We start from the raw sequence: 27,605 nt of genomic DNA, 5'->3' as shown, positions 1-27,605 counted from the left end.
TGCCTTTACCAGAAGGGACAGTCTTTCTCGATGAGGACAGTGGTATAAATAATGGGCATGTGTATTTCATTCTTACCCCTAATACCAAATGAACTGTTGCATGAGATCACTTCAGGAGAGGTTACAGTGCCAATGGTCACATGCAACTGGGATTTGGGACAATCTAGTGGTTGCCACAGTGAAGATACAATGAGAAATACAGTGGTAGACCACAAAAAGCATTGCAGTGGGTGGGACTTTCAAACACTGAACTCGTTTGGTGACCATCACAACATACTTATCCCACACAAAGTGGGGGACTCACATGGGAAAGTTAACCATCAGAGGTCTGTGGAGCCAGGAAGAAACAGTAAAACACAATGACATACTGAAGACAGTTTTCTTGGCACTGAAAGCCATCCAAAAACTTGTCAAGTAAAGAACAGTTCATATACGAGCGGAGAACACAATCACAATGTTTTACCTCAACAAACATTGGGGAGCAAGGTCGCATGCATTGTCCAAGTTAGCGCAGGACTATGGAGTTGAGCCATCAAGAGGAGGATAGGATTAATAGATGTACATCTAACTTTGGTACAAGATACAGAAGCAAGACCGACTTAGCAGACAAACTCATTCCATGAGTGGGAACTAAACAACAAATTGTACAAAACAGCTTCCACAAATGGATAAAACCTCAGATAGCTCTTTTTGCAGCACAAGAGAATGTAAAATGCCAACACTTTGTATTCAGGTACCCTCACTAATGGTCATACTAGTCCAACTGATTTGCATACCTTTTCCCTCAATTCCAGTAATACCTCTAATGTTTTTGTTTTTAATAAAACTTTGTATTGAGTTTATTTAAGTTGAGATCAACATCAATAGAACCACTAGGTTCAAGCCGCACAAGCCACAGATAGAACACCCAGAAGTGTGCAAAAAAAAAAACAGTCATACACTGCAACAAGCATGGCAGGCATCACTGAAGCTATAGCATGACAACACAGTCCATCAGAAAACTTTCTTGAGCTAACCAAGATACATCTAGTGCTAAACAAGTAGTCGTTTCGCTGATACCCATCGTTCCTCAGTGAGCCAGGCACACATGGTTTTCAGAGCTGGTGGCAATGGCTCAGGGCAGAATGATGAGACTAACACCTCACCAAGACTTATTAACAAAGAAAAAAGACCACCCAGAGACAGTGACTCTCAGCTTGAGGAAATAGGGTTTGGACACTTGTGCTACCTGCAGAGTGCCAGGGAGATCGCAAAGAAGCCAGAATAGGGAGCACAAGAAAATGCTACTATGCAACGTGGAACAGATTGATACACTGATGTGACAGGCACGGTGGAGACGGTAACTGGACACAATACACCACAATGGTCAATTACACACTTTTTACTTTAGGGGTTATCATATGCCTCCCTCAAGGTTCAAATCTCTGCACTAAAAGCATATACTAGAGGGATCATGGGAAGAAGTTTCTTCAAACATCAGAACAATACAAATACGTAATCAGTGTACAGCATGTGAATCCAGAAGAGGTTCATGTTGTAAAGTGAAAGAAATGGTTACTTATTTGTGGAAGCGTTTTGTAGTTTGTAGTATTGTCTTGGTTCACATGCAGCACTTGCACGTACCAGTAAAGGACGTTAGAGGAGACTACTGAAATCTCCAAAAGAATATTGTCGACAAAGAAAGGGGGAAAAAAAGAATCTGAAGCTGCCGACCATGCAAAGGGGCTTCCAGGACAGCGTCTCACATCACATTGGGAAGGACAGGGCAACAAATAGTCGAGGCCTTTCAGGGGAAGACAATAAATAGACTGCAAGGATCATTCTAGTTCAAACCACTATGTGGCTCAATAATGCAGAGCATGGGAATCCGGAAAATTCTAAGCTGCGAAGCTGCAGATCTAGTCCTGCACGTAAGTAACAATTTTGTTTTTGCTGGCCTTAAATAAAAACCATACATCCTGTTCAATTGCTGATGGATTTCAAGGGCATACTTTTATTTTCTGGCTTAGTCTATTGATTAATTTTCATCATGTTAAAATTATGTGTAAAATATGAAATAGAATTACAATTATGTTCTCCAAGTAGTTGGACTGAAAGTTGACTAGTGATTCATGTTGTACCCATCAGATTGTCATTATCATGAACACATTCTGACATCCGCAATGTTAACCACCTTCACAAATTATCTCATCAAGTAACCATTACACCTTTTCTGTTCCCCAATTAAATTTATTTCACAGATGTAATTTAGTTTAAATATCAAGATAGTGTCAAGATACTTGGATTTACAGTGGACACTGAACTTTCCCTCAAGGAACACAGTGCAAGGAAACCACGAAGGCCTGGTACCAATTCTCTCTCTGTGAAAACGTGAAACTCTCACCTGAAAGCAATTTAGGAACTTCTTTTCAATTCTTCGATCCTTCTTATTTGGGTACTGGCAAGACTCTGCTCCCAGGCTCCACTCTTTCCCTAGATGTCACCTTATACACCACAGCACATCTCTTCGAGGGTCTGAAGTTATGACCGCATCACCACAACCTCATTGGAACTTCATTTGCTTCTCTTGCTGACCAACACCATCTTCAGAACCTGTTTCATCATCTACATAGCTGTTGTGATGGCACCCTGCCTTTCTGGCTGAAAAGCTCACCAACTCCATTGCCTCTTTGCTTGCTCATAGTCAGGGCACCTACAGGCTGGAGGAAAAAGTACATAAAAGTAAATAAAAAAACACAAGGCAACCGGCCTTCTCTGTTTCTGCTACCAGGATCTAGAATTACTTCCTTGTATTCATCAGGACTTCCCCCAACTGTGCTCTAGTTTAGGATAACACTGATGATGCACCACTTTCAAGAACGCAGTACAATAACCATCCATTTCTGTTTTCAGAACTGAGTTACTCCTCCAACCACTTGCAGATTATATCTCTCCCTTTGACCATGTAGAGCTATCTGCTACATTTCAGCTAGAATAGTGTTATACAAATATCACTTGCATACCTATTTACATTCACACTAGTTTTCCTGCAAGTGCAGAGGGAAAACTATTTCCCCCATCAGACTTCTGACCACCATGCTCACTTTTCTCCACAATGAGGAGCTGCTATGATTCTGCCTTGCATGCCTTACATTCTTCAGTAACTGGCCACCACAAGGAGTTGGGTGGTTTCAACCCATACTTTATGTATTGTATGCAAATTATAGCAACTTACTTCCTGGCTTGCCCCAAGGTATGGGTCGGTGTTAACTTACAGGTTGATGTGACACATATCTGAACAGTTGTTTTGCTCCTACTCACCAGCTTTCCATAGGTGCTACTACATTTGAACTCCTATGAGGAGGCTTTGGGTTGTGCAATATGATAAAAGTCTGGAGGTGATTGGAGGCACAAAATCTTTGCTACCCCAGCATCGCTGAGAATTTAGCCCTCATCTCTGTCATTCATCTCCTCGTTCCCCCACAAGGGGAGAGAAAATGGCTGGAGCCAAGTGGCCTACTAGTTTTACTAGTTTGTATATAGCTACATACTCCCACCATGTCCTCTATGTCTTTCAGGCTTTGACTGCTGAGTCGAAAAATTTTAAACCTCAGAGTTGAAGATCCCTCTTTGAAGCCCCTGCTTTTGTATGGCCAGGGGGACCTAGGTGTCTCACCTAGTCCTACCAACGCAGTAAGCAAAACCTTAGGTTATGGCTGGACTTGAATCTTTCATTTAGTGATCATATTACACTAGCAGTCAAAATAGTCACCATTGATCTCAGGTTATGGAGAAAGATTATCTTGTTGCTACAGCTGCCTCACTCCATTAAGCTGACCAGATTCATGGTGTTAATGAGAACATAATTCTGCAATATGGCTTATGTCAAGGACCAAAGGAAAGAAGTAGCGCAACCCCAGAGACAGCAAAATCAAGAAGCACTATGCTTGAATGTGAAGCTATCATCTGGCCTTTCGCAGAAAAGAAGCAGCCAAAAATATTATTAATTATTCTTCCCAGACTACATTCCAAATTGTATCCAGTCATTCAGTAATGCAAACCATTTCATTCAGGGAAGATTTAACAGCATCTTTTAAGATGGGAAGTAAATCCATTTCTTGAGAGCTTAGCTCAGGAGCAGTAGGAGCTGTATTGCATGATCATGAGAAGTCTTGGTTCATCAAGACTGCACTGAGGAGAGCTTTGCATAGCTCTGGGTATGTAGGCTGGGTATTTGACTGGCTTTGGTGAGTGTTTGGAGTACTATGTACCCTCATCCCATTTGTTATCACCCTTCCCAGTCTTATGCAGCCTTATATCCTCTGCTGCTCTGCTTATGTGTCTTTTATCATTTCACAGAGGCTTTCTCGTAAATGTGGTACATCACACTGGGGATTCAGTGCAAGTAAATATGCTGAAAACCTTTATGAAGATCCCCGTTATTGAGCTCCTCACAAACAGCTCATTGGCCATATGATTCTGTTCCGCCTTCTGCTGTGGTATCTCCAGCTCTGGCACTGTGGTGCGAACACTGCCCCTGCACGTGTTTACTTTATCAGATACTTCTCCTAATCCTTCTCTGCTAAACTGTTCATCTTCTGGGGGATTGAATGCTTCCTCCACTTATCTACTTTGCCACTGTCAGACTAGCTCCAAGCTTTTTTATGCGCCTGCAAAGGCAGGTATGAGTATTACTTGCACATGATTTGATTGTTCTTTACCCTCATGTGCAAGTAACATGGTTTTCAGGGATCCTAAACCAACTTATCCAATATAGTTGCATGTGGTGTGCAACCAGCCTCTGTGGTCTTGGCACCTCCCAACAGTTTATCAACACCCTCAGGGAGGATTTTTCCCAAATGTTTCCTTGCCCTTTTGACTGGGTATCCTGGATGCCATCAGAAAGTTGCAAATATCAGATTCAAGAGGATGTGGAGATGTATAAGCACCTACTTGAACCATACTAAAACTACTTTGGTGCTGACTTTTTGATACTCCACTTTTAACCTAAGACATTTTATTTTCTTTAATTATTCATTAAACGTATATAGTGCTCCTCCATCCCAGACTATCAGGTGTTTCACAATAATGCTATAAAATCAAACCCATAAAACATATGCACAAAAAACGAAATAAATAAATAAAAATAATGCAAAGAGCATTTAAAACGACTGATGTACAAGGAGCACAGAATTCATCAGAGAGAAAATAGGAATCTCTGTATGGAACTAACTTTGCCTTTCATTTAGAACTGTGGTTCCCGACCTTTTGACTTCTGTGAACCCCCCACTTTATCATTTCTGGAACCCGGGGACCCCCACTGAATCATTATAGGAATCCGGCGATCCCTACTGAGTCATTACTAAAAGCTGGGAACCCAGCCGTATTCATTGTTGATGATTTGAACCACAAATCAATACACAAAATTACAAAAACAAGCATTCAATCAAACACGTACACAAATGATGACACATTTTATGTAATTTGCAAACAAAATAAAAACAATAAACATTTTAATAGGAAGGTTGAAGCTTTTCTAAATTCAAATGAGGCCACACATTGTCCATACTGTATTCTATTTGAAGCAGTTGCACTGCTCCCGTGGGCCAATTTAAGGATGCTAATTACATTTTTAGCCTCCAATTTGAAATCCCTTAACATTTAGAGTACGCTTTAAAATTTTCAATTGTACATTTAGCCACTTTTTTAATGTACACTTTATTCATCAGTTAATTTTCTAGGCGGTCACGGACCCCTTGAGGAGGCTTCGCGGACCCCCATGTGTCCCCGGACCACAGATTGGGAATCTCTTCTAGAATACTGAGAAAACAAGTGTGTACTGTTAGATCATTAACAGTTTCTGAAAGGAGAAAATAACATTTCTTAGGTGAAACAAGAGGAGAGTGATGATGCATCTGGCCAACTTTCATTACAAGAGTGTTCCCTTCTTTGTACTCTGTTGCATTGTGTGATGAAGTAACCAATACCATATTCTGTCAGTGGCTTCTCAGCTGGAGTATATTTTATAGAAATGTATTGCATACTCCCAACCATCCACTAATACAAAGATGTTTTAATGGTTTGCAGCTGTGGCATTTTTATAGCTTAATCTCTTGGTGGCAGTGACACTGCTCTTAATGACCTGAAGTTCAACAATAATCTCTTCCACCATATTTGGGGATATCCAAGGTTACAAATTGTTAAAGATATCCACAGTACGTAATCACTGTTAGAGAAGTAACTTTTTCCTGAATGCTAATAATTGCTATGTTATTAGCCATTGAAGTAAAATAGCCTGATGTTTGCATTTACATTTCTTTTCCATTATGTTGAAATGTGTTTTTAGGCTACCTATCATATTGGTTGGGAACAAATCTGACCTGGTGGACTATAGCAGTATGGAGACCATCCTTCCCATTATGAACCAATACACAGAGATAGAAACTTGTGTAGAGGTAAGTTCCTTCCGGATTGAATAGCACATGTCAACATCAGATTTGTGTACATATTTGTCATGAACTAATAAGTTCTGTAAGTTACTTTAAGACGCACCTTTTGGACATTTTGCAGTACACTTGCAACACTGTGATAATTGCTAGTAGCTTTCTTAATAACAAGATTAGAGTCCTAAACAAAACATTGTCAGCCTTATGGTACAAGGTAACATTGTCACTTTTTGTTATGCAGTGCTCTACCATAAATTGTTTTGTAGGGCAGACGTATCCTTGTTGATAAGCATTTGCTAACTTGCTGTCCACAAATTATATAAACATGATTTTTGCACTTAAATTGGTGTATGCATCCAGCCTTCTAATATGTTCTAGCAGTCCAGCACTCCATTGTCCCTTTCTCTTTTATGAATTTGTCCCGGATTTAAGTTTGAAAATGTCTACATTCTTTGAGGGTAGTTGTAGGGAAATGTGGTCTGTTGTTGTGTCTAGCAAATTGTATGCTTCGATATTGGAAAGCCTATTGTTTTCTAGACAAAGCCGGTATCAGGGATGTGTAAGGTGTTGCAGATGTTGGTAATGGGTAAAATGTCTGTTTTGTCCCAGTTGCATTATATTCTGAAATGTGGACATATTTTCATGTAATTTGGGCTATAGAGAGTTTTTTTGTATGATGATGCTGTTTGCTTAGGTACCAATCCTAAATTGGGTTTTCTTAACTGAAATTCTGTTAGTATTATTTCTTATTATTTTTAAAACAGAAAATCCTAGGCAAGGATAAAAAGCAGGCCTCTCGTTGCGCCACTAGAGCTGAGAGACCACATCAGTCTTTTAGAGCTATGTGCTGTCCACATGGTTCACAAGGTCTTTCTGTCTTCCATCAAGGACATTCCTATCCAAATTCTAACAGATAACCTGACTGCCTTGTGGTAGTGCTTCAAGCAGAGCGGTGTAGGGTGATGTGTGCAGTGACAGGAGGCACCGGAGCTCCATCTTTGACTGTCATCTTTTTGGCAGGGGCACTAAATGTGACAGCTGCACACAGATGTACATTTGCCCAGTGGAGGGTGCCCCTGGTAGATCATTTTGCTACCACAGAGAAAGCTCACTGTCAAGCTTTTTGTGTTCTAGAGTTTCCTCAACAAAATTCCCTGGGAGATACATTTTGGCTTCCATGGGCGTGGAGCCGCCTCCAAAACCAGTGGGCATGTTCCTGTGTTTGGCTGAGTTGCCCCCCTACCCCAACCCCCTGAAGTGCCTGCCCACTTGCAAACTGATGCTCCTGCAGAGTTCTATCCGGATGATGTCAGGATTCAAGTTGGGCCTTGGACTGTGCCCTGTGGCCATGTGGGCCCTTAGTACTGGGACTGGGCATTGGCCCTTTGTGTACATTTTACATATCAGTTTTTCGTACAATGGTTCATTTGGTAGCTGTTGACAATCAATACATTCTTATTACTGCATTCTTGTTGTCCTTATACTATTATGACGTGTGTCGTGTGCCATTGTTTTTCATCTGCAGCTGGTTGTGTGTGTGGTGTTTGTGGTGTGTGTGTGTGTGTGTATATGTGTGTGTGTTGTGCGTGTGTGTGTCACTCTACTTTTCCTCCCTCCCTTCCTTGTGTGCTAGACGGCTGTACTCACCATCATCGTCTTCTTCGGCGTTGGTGTTCCAGGTGGAGCATGGTGTAGATGAGCATGGGGAAGACTTGCTGTTCCGGTTCCATGGCAGCTTTGTCCTTCTCTGTGTCTCTGATTGTGAGTCTTTTGTCTTCTGTGATGTGTTGCTGCCAGGCTTTTGATGGCATTGGTACCGCCCCGGAAATTGTGGCGGTTTCCTGTGTCATGATATGATGGGCGGTACTTTGTCTTCCGCCTGGCTGTTGACGGCTGCTGCCGTGGTGAGTGTTGTTAAAGCCCTGGCAGTTGGTGTGGTACATTGGCTGTCTACGGGAGTTATCTCGGTCCTGGTCATAATTTGGCTGTAATTACCTCTAGCCTGTTTGCAGTATTACCACCACTTTATCACTCACTGCAAATGTCATATGAGGGCCTATATGTGGATGACTCACATGAAGACTGTATATACTGCTTATACCCAATTCACAAGACCAGAGACTGCAAGGTATGTAGGAAATTTTCTACAAAGACTTTAGAGGACAGAGAGGGTCGTCTTTTGTGGCTACAAAAATGTAAATCTGGCCATCCAGCCTCTCACGATGACAGTGCCTCATCTTCTATCTCTGTCACAAAGATGCCTGTTAAAAGACATAATGAGGGCTCAGATAGTAAGGGACCTCCTAAAAAGGCTCCAAAAAAGTAATCTGAGTGCTCTTCAACAATTTGCAGCCCTGCCAAGAAAATGAAGTCTGGTACTCCCAGAGGGTCAGGCTCCCTCATTAAACCCAAAGTGAAACTCTCTGAGCCCCGAACGCCGCCTTTTCAAATTAAACCTAAATTCAAGAAGCCAGGATCTGCGCCATCGACGACACCATGGTCGACGACGTTCTCGTTGACGACCCTGTCATCAACAGTGACCTCAACCATAGTCACTATTTCAGTGTCGATGGCAGCGGCCACAGGATCCTCATCAACGACACTTTTAACCTTGGTGATGAGGTGGCCCATCTCGTCACCACAGATCTACTTGCCGTTGTTTCATACCTCGTCTACGACCCTCCTATCAACGGTCTCGTCTATAGACCTCACGTCGATGGCCCTGCTGAAGATACCTCCAAGGACGCCCCTTCTTGTCGACACCACAGCTGACGATAGCGACTTTTCTATCGTCGATGATCAAACAAATGCCCACAAAAAGACAAAGACCATCTTCATTGCCTCTTTACCCGTCGATGAAACATACCCCACTTACAAAGATGTCCAAGACTCATCTAACACCATCCATAACATCCCCAAGTAGGGTATCAAGTCTTTTACCCTCACACCTCTTGGATTCAGATGATGACGGTGTATATGGAGTGACTAGAAGTCCATGCCAATTATGTGTTGAATGCCAGGAATATTCTGACGATGACTCATATTATGACCAGCCCTACTATGAACCCCCTCCTCAACAACATCAGCAGGAAATGGTATGTTTGCCCTCCAGTCTTGTTTCTCATTTGCATGCCATGCTAGCAGATTATAAAGAAAGCTTCCATCCACAGCCTACAGTCATTCAACAGCCAGAAGTTTCCGCACCAAGTACTCCACAATCACTACACCTCCAGGTACAACCTACCACACAGCACATTTCTTTGCAGAATCTGTACCCACAAATCCACACTTCATCAGATGATGAAGCGGAGTACGGAAAATATTTAAAACACAGGATGAGTGGGACGAATATATATTGCCAACTCCTGCCTCTCCGGGGCCACCTTCTGTCGAGTCCCCTCCAGAAGATATTGGAGAAAGCTGCCACACAATTTGAATTACAAATGCCCACAGTCCAGCATGATTTTTAAGAACATCATAGAAAAGTCATCAGAGCTGTCCCAATAATAGACCATGTGTGGAATCAGGGTTTGAAAATAAGGCTTAACCCTGCTACTGTAAAAGCGGTATTACCTAAGTTGGATAAAAAGTACAGCGCAACGGATGATGCCCCTGCCTGCCTATCAGGTCATCCAAAGCCAGATTCAGTCATTTCCCAAGCGGCACAAAGACGTTCCAGGATCCCTTCTGCTCTTCTGACCACTCCCCCGGATAAAGAAGGTAGACGCCTTGATAACATCAGAAAAAGGATTCTCCTCAATGTCTGCCATTGTGGTGGGTGCAGCAAACTCCTTAGCTCTCCTTGGCAGGTACGATAGGCCGGACATCAGTCACTCCTTAGACGAGCTTCCAGAAACTAATAAATCAGAAACTAGGAAAATTCTTCTAGAAAGGCAGTGCTATTCTTCAGAGATTATAGACTGTGCTAGACATTGCTGCTATATGTTTTAGGCTTTTGGCTGGATCAGCAGTGTTAAGGCGCCAATGTAGGCTTAAAGCCACTTTGGCCTGTAGTACAAACGAAGATTCTGGATCATCCTTATGATGGGGAAGGCCTTTTTGGCAAGCATTCCGATGACGCCCTCCAGACAATCAAAGCAGACACGCATACTGCCAAAACGCTAGGCTCCCAACAATACAAGAAAGCACCCTTTCGAGGTGCCAGAGGCAGATTGCAGTCTTCCTTTCATGGAGGATACCAGCAATACAGGTACCCAGCTTATTCCTATAACTTCCAACCTACCAGACCACAATATCACCAGAGACAACACCTGCAGTGGCATATAGGAGGTCCCCTCACAAAGGAAAGCCTGAGAGACAAGCCAAAGATCCCTCCCGCAGGCAATGGCAACCTCCAAATGCCGGCTACCTCTTCTTTTTCACTGAAACACCACCGTCATCGTTGGCGTCAGATAACAAATGACAAGTGGGTCTTAAACATAATGCGATTCAGTAACTTTCTATAATTTATACATATGCCCCCGTGGACACCTTCCTCCCAAGGTCATCCAAGACATCTCCATCTTCTCAATCTAGAAATTGAGGTAATGTTAACCAAAGGGCCAATAGAATTTGTACCCTATACCCAATAGGGAAAGGGTTTCTATACTCGCTTCTTACTAATCAGGAAAAAAAATATCTCATCTATGGAGACCCATCCTAGTTTTAAGGGAGAGGAACAAGTACCTGAAAAAGCAGACATTCCACATGGGTCCATTGAAAGACATCTTGCAGCTTCTCAACAGAGCGGACTATGTGGCTTCCCTAGACCTGCAAGGTGCCTACTTTCACATACCCATCAACCCAAAACACAGGAAGTTCCTAAGATTTATGGTAGCTGGCAGGCACTTTAAATTCAAGGCGCTCTCTTTTGGGCTCAAGTCCGCTCCCTGGATTTTTACCAAGTTTCTAGCCCCTGTTGCAGCATATCTAAAGTGCAAGCAACATCACATTTTTCCATACCTAGACAACTGGTTAATAAAGGCTTCAGATATCCAGTCAGTACGCAGATCGCTGAAGAAGACCTTACTCCTTTTCAAACAATTGGGCCTCACTCTCAACCAAGAAAAGTCCCAGCTCCAGCCATCCACTAACATAGGCCCTCATTATGAACACATCGGTAAACACCGCACCGCCGGCGGTGGTGGTAACAACCGGCAACAGACGTGCGGTCTGAACTGCCAAATAATGAACCACCTTAAACACAGGCAGCCTGAAAACCACTCACTGCCAGCAGAGGAGTGCCTACAACGTTGGCAGAGCCCGCCCACAGGCCGATGGAAAGGCCCTACCCGCCCATCAAATAATGAAGCACTAGACTGCCGTCATTTCCGGGGCAGGAACCACCGCCACACAAAGCCAGGTGGAAACGAACCAAATAAAAGGAAACACTCACTGTAGGCACACACAACACGCCGAAGCAGACATGGATAGAGAGTTGCAGATCATGCAGGCCCTGCTCCTTGCCATATACCTCCACTACTGAGACCGCTGACAAAGACGAATACGGTAAGTATTGCAACCTACTAAAAAAAGGGAAGAAAGGGCACAGTTACATACCTACCCCGCAACGCTCCCACAACCCTTCACAGCAGCACAAGCCATACATCCCGCAACAAGAGGTACTTACCGGACAATAGGCAAAGCCAACCTGCCCAAAGTACACGCATGTGCCCAACACCCCCAACCAATGAAATGATGAACCACGGATCCTAAGTGTGCCATAAACAACACTGGCCACACATGAATTTTTATTCAGCTCAATGAGCAATATAAGTGCAACATAAGGCCAATGGCCAGTCCAGTGTACGTAGACCGATGGGGAACATTGGCCTCAACTTGACTCCAACAAAGCAAATGTACTCCACCTCATAGGGGCAACAATGGGGCATCCAGGCACCTCAGGGAACAGGGGCAGGGGTGGTGGGGGTGGAGACTTACGATTGGGAGTGGCGGCTTTGGTTTACATTTGGAAGGTGGAGGGGGCTTGGGTTTTGTGCTTGCAGATGTTCCAGTGCCAGCAAGGGGTCTCTTTTTCACAGCGGAGGAAGCACGGGAATGGGAAGGGCGGACAGGGGCGGGCTGTGATGTGCGAGGAGTGGACAGGGCAAGGAGGTGGGCATGTTTAGGGACGAGACGGGGTGGGCCAATGGGTTCAAATAGACCTACACAGGATAGGAAAAGTTTCTTAGGGGCAATTGGTGTGGACCTGGAGGAAGGCGTGGGAGTGGAGGTAGAGGGAGTGGACGTGACAGGTGTAGGTGTGCGTGACGTGGGTGCAGATGACTGGACAGTATGCTGAGGTGTAGTGGATGTGTGATGGGTGGGTGTTTTGGTGCGTTTGAGTGTGATAGGAGGAGGGGGTGTACACAGTGGGACAAGACAGGCTGCCAGTGTAAATGTATGTTGTCTGGTGAGTGTGCTGCATGTGTCAACTAAAGTTGTTGTGGTGAGTGCAGGTGTGGTGTCTGGGGTGCATGAATGGATGTTTGATATTGTGCTGACTGCAAGAATAGGGTCAGCAACATTGAATGAGGGTGCAGTGCCTGTGGGTGTGCATGTAGAGGGGAAAGACAGTGAGGCGGAAGAGGTGGACACACTGGGGGAAGTGGATGTTGGTGTGTGTGCATGTGTATGTTGGCTGTGTGTATGCCTGTGGTGGGAGGTGTGGTGCTTGTGTTTTGAAGTGTGCTTCTTGTATGTTGAGGTGTGTGCCTGCGTATCAGAATGTGTGCTTTGGACGGGTGAAGGGAGTGGGGTGCTGGAAGGGGTAGAGGTGGTTTGAGGGGGGGAACGGAATGACCAGGGACACTGGCTGCCCTCAAAGAGGAGGCCAGAGCCTGAAAAGATCTCTGTAGGCCAGACACGACACCGTGAATCCCATCCAGATAGGCATTGGTCTGCTGCACCCATGATGCTAGCCCCTGAATGGCATTGACGATGGTTGTCTGCCCTACAGAGATGGTTCTCAGGAGGTCAATTGCCTCCTCCGTGAGGGCAGCAGGGCTGACTGGGGCAGGGAATGAGGTGCCTGGGGTGAAGGAGACGCCCACCCTTCTGGGTGAGCGGGCTCGGGCAACTCGGTGGGGAGCAAATGGGAGTGCAATGATGGTATGGGGGGTGGCGGAAGATGACACAGAATGGGTGGGCCCACTAGGGTCCGCCACTGCTAGGGAGCTCCCATCGGAGGAGGTATCCGAGTCACTGCCTCCAGTGGTAGTTGCCCCCCGTCGTACTCCCCTCACCCTCCAACCCACTGGTCCGCTTGGCGTTGGACGACTCTGCCTTTGTGGAACCGTGGAGCGCTGCACCCCCAATCGCCGGTGCCTCAGCTCCCTCGCCAGATGATGCTGATGTACACAGACAACTCAAGAGAGCAGGGATGGGGAGACAAAACAGGAGAGACACTTGTAAATAGCTGAATGGAGGTACATAACTGGTTCACACATACACCCACCCTGAAAATATTCCACAAGGCAGCACCTAGCGCTGTACACGTGGCTATGCCCCTGACTAGTGGCCAGAACCCTGGTCTACAGCCATTCCCCACAGCACTGAAGGACCTGACGTACTGCAGACTTGACCCTTACAACCCTACTCCCCACGGGGGCCATTATGTAGATGGACTTCAGTCAGAGTCCTTGCCACTAGACAGCATAAGGGGGGGGAGGAAAGTGCTCGACGGGTACCCCTTCCTCATTAGGAGGACTTCCCCAGCTGGGCCTCACAGATCTTCCTTGCCCAGCAACGCAGGCCCTCCCACCGCTTCCTGCAGTGGGTGCTCTGCGGTTGTAGACCCCCAGGGTCCGCACCTCCCTGGCGATTGCCTGCCAAAGTCCCCTCTTCTGATGGGTGCTTACCTATAAGGGACACACAGAAAAAGTAATACTGAGGTCAGACAATGGCCATTATATACAGCTGGCTATACATCCACTATGGGATGGACATTTTAAACAGCCTAACAGCACACACACACACACACACGCAGCATGTCAGGAACCCAGGACTATACAGTGTCACACGTGCACACATGTATACATCCATCTACCACCATTACACCCATCCATGCACCCCAATCCTCCTACTCACCTGCACCTCCTGCCGACTGTAGAGCTTGGCGTACAGGGGCAGGACCCCGCCCACGTGCTTCTCCAATTCCTCGCTGGTGAAGGCCGGGGCCCTTTCCCCTGCCACACGTGCCATTTCCATAACCAGAGGCAGGACACAGCAGTACAGTTAGTAGAGTACCTGCATGCACGAGATCTAGAAGTCAAGTGAAGTTTGGGTGACGAGTTCGCGTATGCCCCACGGCGGTGTGCACCGTCACCGCCGGCGGCGATCATGATACACTAAGAATGCCCATTGACAACCATGTTAACCAATGAATTTCCATACGACGGTAAACACCGCCTTACGCTATTACGTCAGCCGCTAGCGGTATGTCACTTCCACCACAACACTTCTGGATTACAGGGGGCAGACATTTTGGCCTTAACTACGCAGTTGTAAAATCCTCATCTGCACCATGCAGGCCCTATTGTCCCCCAAACACCCATAGGCATGAAACAATATACATTAGCTCACCTGAACAGTCCTGATATATGATTGTGGTCATGTTGCTATAATGTCACACATACTATGCATTTTTGTCATCGACAATCATGCCAGCAGTGCTGAATAGGAAACATTGTGTGCAGATGTATGTGTGTTCCTCTCATGTGTTCTATACTCCTATGTACAGACCCTTGTGGCGAGGGAGGGCCCCATCTGTGTACAGACTACTTGTAGATTTACGGACCATGGTGGAGCGTCACATCATTATCAATTACAGACTCACTCATTAATTGTGTGCATTACTAGATCCAGCACTGAGACCAGCTAATCGTAATCAGCATGCCATCCCAACTGAAGTGCAGGTGCTCTCTGCAATCCATTTCCATGCCACGGGCTCATTTCAAGTGACAGTGGGCATGGGTGCAGGTTTTTCACAGCCAATGTTTAGCATTATAGTTTCCAGATTCATGAATGCATTTGTATGACACGTGCAGTCCTATGTGAGGTTTCCCCAAAGTGCTGACCTCCCTGCCATCAAATCGGACTTCTATGCCTTTGCCAACATACCCAATGTGATAGGTGCCATCGATGGCACCCACATAGCTGTTATCCCCCCAAGAGTCAGTGAACAGGTGTACAGAAACAGGAAAAACTTTCATTCCATGAACATTCAATTGGTGTGTACTGCAGACCTGTACATCTCTCATGTGAATGCCATGTTCCCTGGATCAGTCCATGATTCCTTTGTGCTAAGGAAAAGAAGTGTGCCAGACAAGATGGAAAAACTACAAGGGGACAGAGGATGGATCATAGGTGAGTGTGGCTAACATTTTTACTGTACATTGCTGACAGCCAGGCTGTCTGCAACTGAGGGTAGTTAGTTACAGTCATGTTGTTCCCACTTTTGCAGGAGATTCTGGCTACCCTAACATGCATTGGCTACTGACACCAGTGAGGAATCCTAGAACTGATGCAGAGAGGAATTACAGTGAGGCCCATGCGCGTACTAGGACGGTCATTGAGCGCCCTATAGGTCTCCTGAAGGCTAGATTCTGTTGCTTCCATCTGTCGGGGGTTTCCCTGTGCTATTGCCTTGAGAAGGTGTGTAGAATAGTGGTGGCCTGCTCCATGCTGCCCAACGTGGCTGTGAGGAATTCTATCCCCCTCTTGGAGGAGGAGGGTGCTGTATATCCAGACCTGCTACCTCAGAGAGGGGATGTGAGAGATGGTGGTGATGATGATGAGGAGGGGGAAGATGTACATTCTAGGACCCAACTGATACAACTTTACTTCCAGTAACTATGTGGGACTAATCGATGGGATTGCTGTCTGTGAAGCATACTGTCAGTGTGCCTTTTCATCTAGGGGGGTGTTGGTCAATACACATTGCCACTGTGATCAGGTCTGCATAGGACATGTAACATTATAGTATAATAGTTCGACAAATCTGTAGGCTCAACAACATGCGCGTGGGGTGCAATTCCTGCTACTCAGATAAGAATAAATGATTTATAATACAGTTGCATCCATACTTCAATTTGTTTTGACATAATGACAGGGGACATTGTAATTGGTGAACTGGTGTTTTATTTGGTGTATGGATTACACCGTGCAGTTTACAGTGATGGGAGTGGGCTACTGGTGGTTGTGACAATATGGCAACATGGTCGCAGCATTTGTTGGCAATAGTGGTATGTCCATCTGTGTTTTCCAGTGTTTGGTGTTGTTTTAACATGGTTTGGTCGTTGGTTCAGTGGGACACTTGGAGGACAGTTCTTGCCAGAGTCACTTCTTTGAGGAGGGCCTTGATCTTGGCAGGTGTTCCAGTGCCACATCTGGGCCTGAGGGACTGTTTGGGTGCCTGGTGTTGGCCTGTACGGGTTGAGATGAATGTCTTCTGTGTGTCCTGAGATGGTGGAACATGTCCAGTTGCTGCTGATGTTGTTGTTGTCCGATCTGTATCTTGGCCGGTAGTAGGGGCTTCCTGGTCTGCATGGGCCTCAGACTGTGTTGGGACAAGGTGCAGCAGCGCACCTGCTATGGTGGCCATTGTGGCATTGTGCAGTTTCCACTGCTCCATTGCCTCTTGGTGGTGGGCTACCTGTCATCCTTTGACTCTGCTCCAGGGTGGACACTATCTGGGCCAATCTGTCCTGGGTATAGTGATATGCTCCCAGGACCGCAGAGATCACATCCTGGGCTGCAGCAACAATCCTGTGGCTTTCCCCCTGAGCCAGTGATGCCCTCCTACTGGGCCTAGCCCCCTGTGCCTGTGTCCCCTGCACAGGTCTGGCGGTACCACTTGTACTGGGGCCATCGTCTTCCTGCCTGTTGGTAGGGGGTGACTGTGGCCTCTGTCCATGTGTTCCACAAGTCTGTGGCCTAGATACACAGGTGTGGGGACGGTTGCCCTCAACTGATGATGTTGGCTGGGTGGTAGGGGTGTCAGTGGTGTCCTGGGTGGGGCTGCTGGATGACGACAGTCCAGGACTGTGTGAGTGGCCAGGGTGATCGTCCATGTCCTGGGTTCCATCTCCAGTGTCCTGGGAGGTGCCTCTGTCTCCCTGTGTGGCACTGCCACTCCTTGTCCTGCCCGTCAGGGTGGCATGTGTGGTGGTGCCTGTTTGGGGGGGGGAGGGGGAGGGAGGGATGGACGGACATGTCTGTTACAATTGCATGATTGGATCGGGTGCACAGGACTGGGCTGTTTTTTGCAGGTTTTCCCACTTTGGGGCCATGCAGAGTGCCTTTGTGAGGTTTACATTGCATTTTGCTTTGGATGTGGAGGTGCATTGTGGGTGATGTAGTCCCTTTGTGATTCCTTGCAGGGGTAGGTGGCTGTGCACAGGGGGAGTGATGTGGGCCTGTTAGTGGGTTTGTGGGCATGCAGGGTGACTGGATGTAGTGATTGTGGCCTGGGTGGGGTAGTGGTCCTGATGGATGTTGGAGGGGTGGTGCATGCATTACAGGTGTAACGCATATGGGGTAATTGTAGACGACTAACCCGAGTCCATTCCTCCAGTGAGTCCCTCAGGGTACAGGATGGCCAGTACCTTTTCCTCCCAGTCAGTGTAGTTGGGTAGTGTTGGTGGAGGTCCTCCCCCAGTCTTCTGGACTGCAATGTTGTGCTGGGATGCCATGGACCTGACCTTCCCATGCAGGTCATTCCATCTCTTGCGTATGTCGTCCGTGGTGCATGGATGGTGTCCCACTGCATTGACCTTGTTCACTATTGTCTGCCATAGCTCCATCTTCCTGGCGATGGGTGTGTGCTGGACCTGTGCCCCGAATAATTGTGGCTCCACCTTCAGTATCTCGTCCACCATGGTCCTTAGCTCCCTTTCTGTGAAGTGTGGGTGTTTGGGGGGTGCCATGGTGTGTGTTGTGAATGGTGTTGTGTGGATCCAGGTGAGGGTGCTGTTGTGTGGATGGGTGTATGTATCATGTGTTGTGGCGTTCGGTATCTGCTTCCGGGGTTCTCTGGATCAGTTGGCCTAATTTTGTTGCAAAGGATTGTGGGGTGTGTCTGTGGGTGTTTTATAGTGTTGTGGATGTGTGTCAGGTGTGTGGGTTTCAAACTTGCCAATGTGTGCATCTCTTACTGTTGGGTCCCCTTGCCGCCCGTGACTGTCTGTACCGCCAATGGTCGTTTGGTTTCCACTGACCGCCGCAGTGATTTGTGCTTCATTATTTGGAGGGTGGGGTGTTTGTGTGCTCGGAGGTGGCAGGGTGGGGGGGGTCCAGCATTTCCGTCCGACAATGTCCTGGCGGTGACTGGTGGCAGGGAGATTTTTGTTGGTTTCTGATTTTTGCATCATTATGTGGCGGGTTTCTGTTCACCACCAATGGCGGTCTTCTGTTCGCCGTCGCCACAGCGGTCGACGGTGTTTACCGCCGTGTTCATAATGAGGGCCATAGTCTTACTGGGCGCCATACTGGATACAGTCCAAACCAAAGCTTATCCAACAGTGGAAAGACAACACAAGTTTGTCAGGCTAGTGAAAACAATCCAACAAAGAAAAGTGTCTTTCAGTTCGAGGCTACAAATCTTTGCTGGGAATGATGTCATCTTGCATAAATCTTATTTCCCATTGTCGCCTTCATATGCGTCCACTCCAGGAGGAGCTAGACAAACAATGGAAGCAGACACAAGGCTCCTTCGAAGACACAATACAAATAACCCCATGTCTGACAGCTTCTCTCAATTTGTGGATAATATCTGAGAACATTTCCAAAGGGCTATACTTCTTAACCCAGATCCCTCCTCTAACTATAACAATGGACGCATCAGTGGTGGGATGGGGTGCATGTCTACAGCACCTTCAAGTAAGTAGTAAGTGGCCCCCCTCTCACACCACTCTTCATATCAACATCCTCGAACACAGAGCAGTGTATCTGGCATTACAGGCCCTCCTTCCACGAATTCAAGGCTCTTCAGTACTTGTCCGAACTGACAATACTACCACCATGCACTACATCAACAAGCAAGGAGGGACTCATCGCATCTACTATCCAAAGAAGCACAGACCATTTGGAGCTGGTGCATTTGACACTCAGTGCACATAAAAGCGGAACATCTCACAAGACTGCAGAACTCACCGCAGATTCGCTGAGCAGGCTAAACACATCACCCCACGTATGGGAATTGAACCAGGAAACGCAGGACAGAATATTCCTCCAGTGGGAAAAACCAAGTCTGGACCTGTTCCCGACGTCCCAGAACACAAAATGCCGATTTTACGCAAGTTGGCATCACCACCGGGAATCGTGGGGAGATGCCTTTTTGATAGCATGGTCAGGGATTTATCCTTACTCTTTTCCTCCGATTCCTCTCCTCTCCTCTCACGAGTGATCAGCAAAATCAAATCTGAACCCTGCCAAATAATCCTAATTGCTCCAGCCTGGCCGTGTCAACCTTGGTACATGGAGCAACTACTGCTGTCGTCGTGTCCACCCATGAGAATAACACCAATTCCGGATTTGCAAACCATCAACCAAGGTCAGGTGAGACACCTGGATCCTGAATCTCTCAATTTATCTGCGTGGCTCCTGAATTCAGTGAGTTCGGCCACTTAAACATTCTTAACGACTGTAAGGACATCCTTGCTAAGGCGCGTGCAGATAGTGCAAGTAAGACATACCAATTAAAGTGGAAACGCTTCTGCCTGTGGTGTCTTCGAAAACATACCCCCCTTTCTTCCACTCCGTAACAAATCTTACCTTATCTACTTAATCTAGCACGCTCACTCCATGCCCATGCGTCCATCAAGGTTTACTTGGCAGCCATTCCTAGATACAGAAGAAAATCTGGTGAACCATCCCTCTGGTCTCACAGGCTTCTAAAACAATTTTTTAAGGGTCTTTGTCGGTGTTTTCCTCCAGTTAAAGCCCCTCCTCCAGCTTGGCAGCTTAATACAGTCTTGGGCTAGCTGATGAAAGAACCATTTGAGCCCACCCATAAAGTGGACATCAGATACCCTACATGGAAAGTAGCGCTCCTCCTAGCTCTAACATCTGCTCGCAGAGTCAGCGAAATACAAGCATTTACAATCTAAGAGCCTTTTCTGCAGTTCAGAGGGGATAGTTATCTTACATACAAATCCTACATTTATTTCCAAAGTACCTTCGGACTTTCATATTAGTGAGCCAATAGTACTGAAGTCCTTCTTCCCACAACCTCAAACTGGAGCAGAAAGATCACTCCATTCTCTTGACTTGAAAAGATGCCTAAATTCTACTTAAACAGAACAGAGTCAATCAGGAAATCAAACCAACTCTTTATAGCCTTCAGTGCACCCAGAAGAGGGCATCCAGTTACTAAACAGACTATTTCCAAGTGGATTTCGAACACAATAGCCTTTTGTCATCAAAAGGCTGGTCGACCTTTGGACAATAGAGTAAGTGCACATCCCACTTGAGCGGTTTCCACCTCTTGTGCTTTATTCTGAGGCGTATTCCTTCCAGACATCTGCCGAGCAACGGGGAAAACAGCACATACTTTCACGAGGCACTATTGCTTAGATGCTGAAATGCTCCGAGATGCAGCTGTAGGCCAAGCAGTCCTTAGAAGTTGAGCCATTTCTTTATTCCTGCCATCCACTCCTACCGTTTAGTACCACATTTTCTGTATAATAAATTTGCTGGTATAAAATAGATATCATACATGAATTTATCTAAATGCTGATACTGTCTCATTTATGGTATAATGTTGTTTTTGCAAATACAGAAAATGTGCTAGTCACTGCTTGCTATTCCTATTCAAGCATGTGAATCTATGAATGTTCCAATACTGGAGTAAGTAATAAGTTACTTTCCTGTAACTGTAGTTCTTCAGTATTGGAAACTTTCATAGATTCACATGCGGCCCACCCACCTCCCCTGCGGAGCTCACCTTCTCTTTTCTCAATGTTTCTTTAATATTGCAGCACTTACGCTCGGAAAATCTGAGGGAAGGAGGCTTCTAGAGAGTGGTGCAAGATGATTGGTTGAATTTTGATTTTGTTTAAAAAAAAATATTATCTATTTTTTAAAACAAAACGACGGTGATACATTACTAAGCTGAAGGCCTAATGCATGTATACATTTAAGCATATCTTTTATATTACACCGGAGACTCCCATCTCGATGACGGGGAAGTATTCAAGTATGTGATTCTATGAAAGTTTCCAATACTGGAGAAGTAGAGTTAGAGGTAAGTAACTTATTTCTTCCCATGTGCCCAATATGTGCATTGCTGACAATACTTATTGTTGGCAGGACTCCCTCCCCGCCCCATTCAGAATATTCAAATTTTTGTCTTTGAACCAAAATGTATACACCATTGATCAATTTTAAGGTTTTCTTTTCTCAAAAGGTACTGTGCATTCTCAAGAAGGTACCAACTGCCTTACAGGAATAGATTTTTGGATGACCTTTATGTTGTTGTTAGGTGAGAAGTTCATCGAGATCACATGCACCGAGTCTTTCTAGACCATGTTTTTGAGGGTATGGGTGGATCTTAATGTTGATTTTTATGGGCAGAAACAGGGCTGCTGAAGAGCTTCATGTAACCCTTCCAACAGACTTCCTCTCAATAGTGGAACTTTCATTCCACAGTGTCAGTGCAATGTTGGTGATGGATTCTGAAGACCTGAAAACTACTGAGTAGCCCAACATGGGCTTTGTAACTCCCTTCTAACAGCCATTTCTAGGGTTTTCTTAGGGACACCATATCCTCCACCCTCCAGCGGCTTGCCTGAAGAATATCTTAGACTCTTAAGTTACTTCACAAGGCCTCTCCTTTATGAGGTTTTTCAACACTTGAAGACTTCAAAAAGCAAGGGCCTAGGGCTATTTGGACTCATTCCAATTAGATGTGGAATTGAGGGATCTCTGATAAGTAAACCTCATACAGGCATAGAATGACAGAGTAATATTTGCCTTTCTCTCAGATGGTATTATTGAGGCACATGAGAGGCTCACCACCTGGGGATTCACTTCTATTAGTGGTTGTAGATTTGGGGAAAAGTTGGGTCCAGGAACCTTTGGTGTTCTTTGTTCATTTTTGTTCATAACACATTTTATTTGATTTTGCAAGCGTGACTATAAGATATAACATATCCATAGTCCAAAAAAGTTAATGGATCTCTCGTTTCCCCTACAGCATACTCTCACCCCAGCCCACAAGTCAGACCATACTTGTTCATTGTATCCTGAACGTAATTGGCAGCACCAAGCCTCCATAGGATCGGATTCCAATGTCCAGTGTCCTTGTACAAGGATTCTGTGGCCTGAGAATGATTGTCCTGTACTCTGCCCATGCTCCCTAAATCTGTGTACACTTTTAGGGGCAGCCTCTGGCCTTATATTCTGGTTGCTTCTTATTCGTGCACCAGTCTAATCCTTTCTTCCATTCTATGGCAGATGGAGGATCAACTGCTTTCCACTGTTTTGCAATATCTTTTAGTCACCTTGTCAGAGCAACCCTGACCTGTAGTGATCTATATCAATGTCGGTGAAGATATGGAGGAGAAATCAGTTTAGGATCATGAGAGATTGGGTGCCTTATCACTCGGCGCAGGGAGGAAAGTATTAATTCCCAGTAAGAGCGTAGTTTTGTACATCCCCATGTAGTGTGTAGGGAGTCTCCATCCTCTGTCTTGCAGCAGAGGGAGGAGGTGATAATCCCCATCTGTCTGAGTCTACTTGTTTGGAACTATGTTCTATATAGTTATTTTAAGTGGATGAGAAGAAACTTCATGGCGGTCGCCGAGTGTCTCTGAGACGCCCTTGCTTCTGCCCACTTGACATCTTCAAGAGCACCCAGGTTGCGCAGCATCTCAAAGGTGTCAGGCATATGGAGTATTAGTGAACAACAGCTCTTCATGATTTTGTGGTCCTCCCAGTTTGCCCAAGAGTAACTTTGCTTCTAAGGGGTTGTATTCTGGGACATATTCCAGCCCAATGATGCGGACTGCCAAGGCATGCCATAGTTGTAGAAAATTATAGAATTGGCTGGGGTGTAAGTTGTGTTCCATCTTTAGGGTCTGAGAGGTTTTAAATGTTGTCCCTTCCATAAGATCTACCAGCTTGAAAATACGTATAACGTCCTAGTTATGGAAGCCTTCTTGTGTTGCCACGTGATGTAAGCTGAAGCCCGCCCACAGTGGCATCTGCCCCGTAATTTTTTTTTTTAGCCCAGCCTATAGCTCTCAAAGTTGTTTTGCATGTTTGGGTCACCACTGTGTTGCTGGGGGCAGTGAGAGTGTCAGTTTCTCGTCATATAGTAGATATTGGATTGTGGTCCCATGAAGTGCCCATTTCTCAGAAGCATAAGCCGGGTCATTTTTATTGTCAGCCCCATTCATTAATAAACACTAGTTGAGAGGCCTTACAGTAGCACTCAATGTCTGCAGCTGCGGTGCCTAGCTCGTATGTGGATTTGAAGCACTTACTGAGCGCGATTGCATAGACTATAGACTGTAATGTTAGCAGTAGGTTTGGATAGTTTTGCAGCTGGTACAAAAATGGGGGAAACGTGACTGTGATAAAAATAGCCAAACAGCCTATGAGGGACAGAGGGAGTGAGGGCCATGTTTTGATATCGGTCTTCAGTCTACCCAGCACTGGTTGGACATTCTTGGACCATGCCATTGCGGTATTTAGAGTCACATAGACTCCCGGATTTTTAAATCAGTGTGAAACTATTGATATGTCTGAGGCCCATCGTAAGCTTTGTGGGGATGAGGGTATAGGGAAGATAGATGATTTCTTTTGATTAATGAACAGCCTACACGCTCCCCCAAAGATGAGAAGGATCTGGAAGACGTAGGGGCCTGATCAGTGTCAGTGAGGAAAATGATTGCATCATCTGCATACAGGGCTACTCTGTCTGAAAGCCATAATCCCCGTTTGGACCCTCTTATCTGTGCATAAATTCAGATCTGTTCCACTACTCGTTCTATCGTGATGGCAAATAGTAGTGGAAATAGCGGGCAACTTTTTTGCATCCCTTGTTCTATCTATGCGGAACAGAAAGGAGGTTCTCTTCCAGGGGATCCTCATCAATAGTCATAAACATTGAATATTCCCGCCCTTGTGCGGGGACCCCGGAGCATATATCAAATATACACATATCATACATGTGTAAAAAATAATCATGCAGGCTATCATGTTAAAAACAGGCTAAAAATGCTTTATTTCTATGAAGTTTTTTTTTTTAATATATTTTTTTTATATATTAAATACTACAATAGAGCATAAATATGTACCCAAGCTCCTAAAACTAGGCTTAGTGAAGTGAGCAGTAGCAAACTCTAGAGAAAAAATAGAAAAAACTGCATTGACAAACACTGAAGCATTCTTAGCCAATAGGCTTGCATGCAGGTTAACACAGGAGAACCATAAAAACTTTGGCACCGTGCCTTTAAGACCCTGAGCACCTCCAGTATCCCACCATGCCTCAGGGGTGAAGGAAAGGTGACAGTTGGTTCACAGTTAGGTCAGTTCTTTTTTCCGGCTTCTTCTGAGAGGATCCTGGAGCATTGAGCTCTCAGTTTTTCTGAGTTTTTCTCAGAAAAATTCTTTCAAAAAGCGTTTTTTCACTTTTCACTTGACAAATAATATCTTTGTCTGAGCTAGGAAGGTTTTTTCTAACAGAAAAATGCCTTCTCTTTTCGTCAAATGCCCTGCTTGTGGGAAGAAGAAGGCCCAGTCAGATCCCCACTCTCTGTGCATAGTGTGCCTGCCTCAGAGTCACTGCCCTGACACTTGTAAGTACTGCAAGAACATGTCTAGGAGGACTCTGAAAGACAGAGAGAAGATCCGGCTTCATGGGCTTCAGAAGAGGAAAAGAACATCGTCTTCCTCACTTCCCAGACAGCCAGAAGGCCATTCTCAGGAGAGAATGGCCCGGTCGACGTCGACAGGTAGGAAAGTGCCTGTTTGTTCACCGTCGACGTCGTCGCTACCACCGTCTCACCGGCATAGATCGCCGTCGACGGCGACACACCCGACGTCGAAGGGAACGGCGTCGAGGGAACATCAGAGCAGGGGCAGGTCTCCGTCGACGGCAACCCGCCGATCGACGTCGAGCCATCGCCGGCGTGCCCGGTCGCCGCCAAAGGCTGTGCGCCCCCCGACGTCACACACGACGTCGAGATCACCACGACGGCACGAGAAACATCCGCCGTCGACCTCCCATCGTTCCACGTCGAGGCACACGACAGCGAGCAGGTCGAGGTCCAAGGAGCGTCGTTCGACGTCAAGGCACTCAACGTCGAGGCAGGACCAACCGGCTGGGCGCCCTTCGACGTCGAAACAGCCATCGACGTCGACGCAGGTTTTACCTGTCCCACAGGGAGCAGAACATCGCCCCACGCCAGACAAGGCGCCATCTCCAGTGGTCTCCATACCGAGCGACTCTTCTCGGTCAAGAGCGGCATCATCTGGGCATGTCTCGCCCATCAATCTATCTCCGAGATGGCTGGAGAGCCTCAACAGACCAGCGGCCTCCCCAGATTTGCAGTATTCGCGAATGTATTCACCTACTGCCTCCCTGCCAAGAACGCCATCACCGACAGCCAGGGCAGAACGGGCTCGTTCAGCTCCTCGCCAACCGACCGCGAGGCCTAGACGTTCTGCTACAGAGTCTCGCAGCAGATCTCGCTCTCAACGAAGATCCAGGTCGCGGTCAAGGAGAAGATCACCCTCTTGGTCTTCATCAGGTTCTTCTGTTGGGCGTTACTCACCCACCCTTACAGATTCACCACCTGCTAGAGTCTCACCGGTGGATGATATTACCACATTCAACGAGGTGTTGCTAAGAGGAGCGCAGAAACTCAACATAGAGGTTCCAGAACCATCTACCTCCTCATCGATCATCTTTGAGACTCTACAACAGAGATCAGTGTCGAAAAAGTTGCTGCCTCTAGTGCCTGGCTTGCTGCAGCCAACCATGGACACTTTTCTGGCCCCAGCATCGCTTAAGTCTGCCCCGGCTAGGATTCTTAAGAAATACAAGGCTCCAGAACAAGACCCTTTATTCCTTAGAAAGGATCCGCCACCGGACTCGGTGATCATAGCTGCCGCCCGTAAGACCCACTCGGTGGCATCTTCATCCACGGTACCCCCGGATAAAGAGAGCAGGCATCTAGACTCTCTAGGGAGGAAGATATGCGGGATGGCGGCTTCAGCAATGAAGGTCTCCAGTGCGTCTGCGCTCCTGGGCAGGTACGATCGTTCTCTGTGGGATTCCCTCAGTAGATTTACAGAAAAATTGCCCAGAGAAGACAGGCAAGATTTCCAGGAGATACTACAAGAAGGATGCCTGGTATCCAACCAGGTTATCAGCGCGGCAGCGGATGGGGCGGATTTGGCTGCTCATGGGTACGCACATGGTATCTGTGCGAGGAGATCTTCCTGGCTGAGGCTCACTGGCTTGAAACAGGAAGCACAACAACGCATCCTGAATCTCCCATTTGCCGGGAACTCTCTATTCGGTGCCCATGCAGACGAAGAGATGGCCCGCATGAAGACAGAGGTGGATACCTTGAAGGCGGTGGGCCACGAAAGAAAGAAAGAGTTCAGGAGGAGGTACAGGCCGTATGATAGGCGCCCTTTCCAGCAGAGGGTTCAAACCCCTCATTGGGCGCAAAGGTCACAGCAGCGACAGGGACGGTCTCTTTTTCAACGAAGAAACACAAGGGAGCGAGGGTCAAGCAGACCTCAACAATCCACTCCGAAAGCACCCACCAAGCAATGAAATCTCGCTTCCCTCAACACTGTACACCACTCCGGTGGGGGGAAGTATTACAGCTTATCTTCACGAGTGGCACTCTATCACAAGAGACAAATGGGTGCTCAATATTGTCGAACATGGCTATTCTCTTCTTTTCAAACAGCCTCCACCACGCTTGCCACCAACCAAAGACAATCCATCTCATCTCAGCTTGCTACGCAAGGAGGCTCTCGCCCTCCTAAGAAAGAATGCCATAGAAAAGGTTCCACCTGCACGAAGAGGACAGGGGGTCTACTCCCGTTACTTTCTAGTGGCAAAGAAGGGTCGAGAGGGCGTTTTCAGGCCAATCCTGGATCTACGGCTGCTGAACAAATACATAAGGAAGCAGAAGTTCAGAATGCTAGCGCTTC

The 27,605-nt window shown here is 46.4% G+C and overlaps 1 protein-coding gene across 4 annotated transcripts in view; it reads left to right on the top strand.

Annotated features, from left to right (window-relative positions):
* The window catches only part of RHOT1 (ras homolog family member T1), a 394,200-nt gene that overhangs the window by 108,983 nt on the left and 257,612 nt on the right, over positions 1-27,605 (top strand). For all 4 annotated transcript variants that reach the window (XM_069199969.1, XM_069199971.1, XM_069199970.1 and 1 more), the window contains exon 7: positions 6,326-6,434. In XM_069199969.1, the coding sequence (XP_069056070.1) occupies positions 6,326-6,434 (109 nt within the window). The remainder of the gene's footprint in view (positions 1-6,325; positions 6,435-27,605) is intronic.

This window comes from Pleurodeles waltl, chromosome 7 (assembly GCF_031143425.1).
Source record: "Pleurodeles waltl isolate 20211129_DDA chromosome 7, aPleWal1.hap1.20221129, whole genome shotgun sequence".
Classification (NCBI taxonomy): Eukaryota; Metazoa; Chordata; class Amphibia; order Caudata; family Salamandridae; genus Pleurodeles; species Pleurodeles waltl.
The sequence above is the reverse complement of the archived record's forward strand: the minus strand, read 5'-3'. Positions and strand labels throughout refer to the sequence as shown.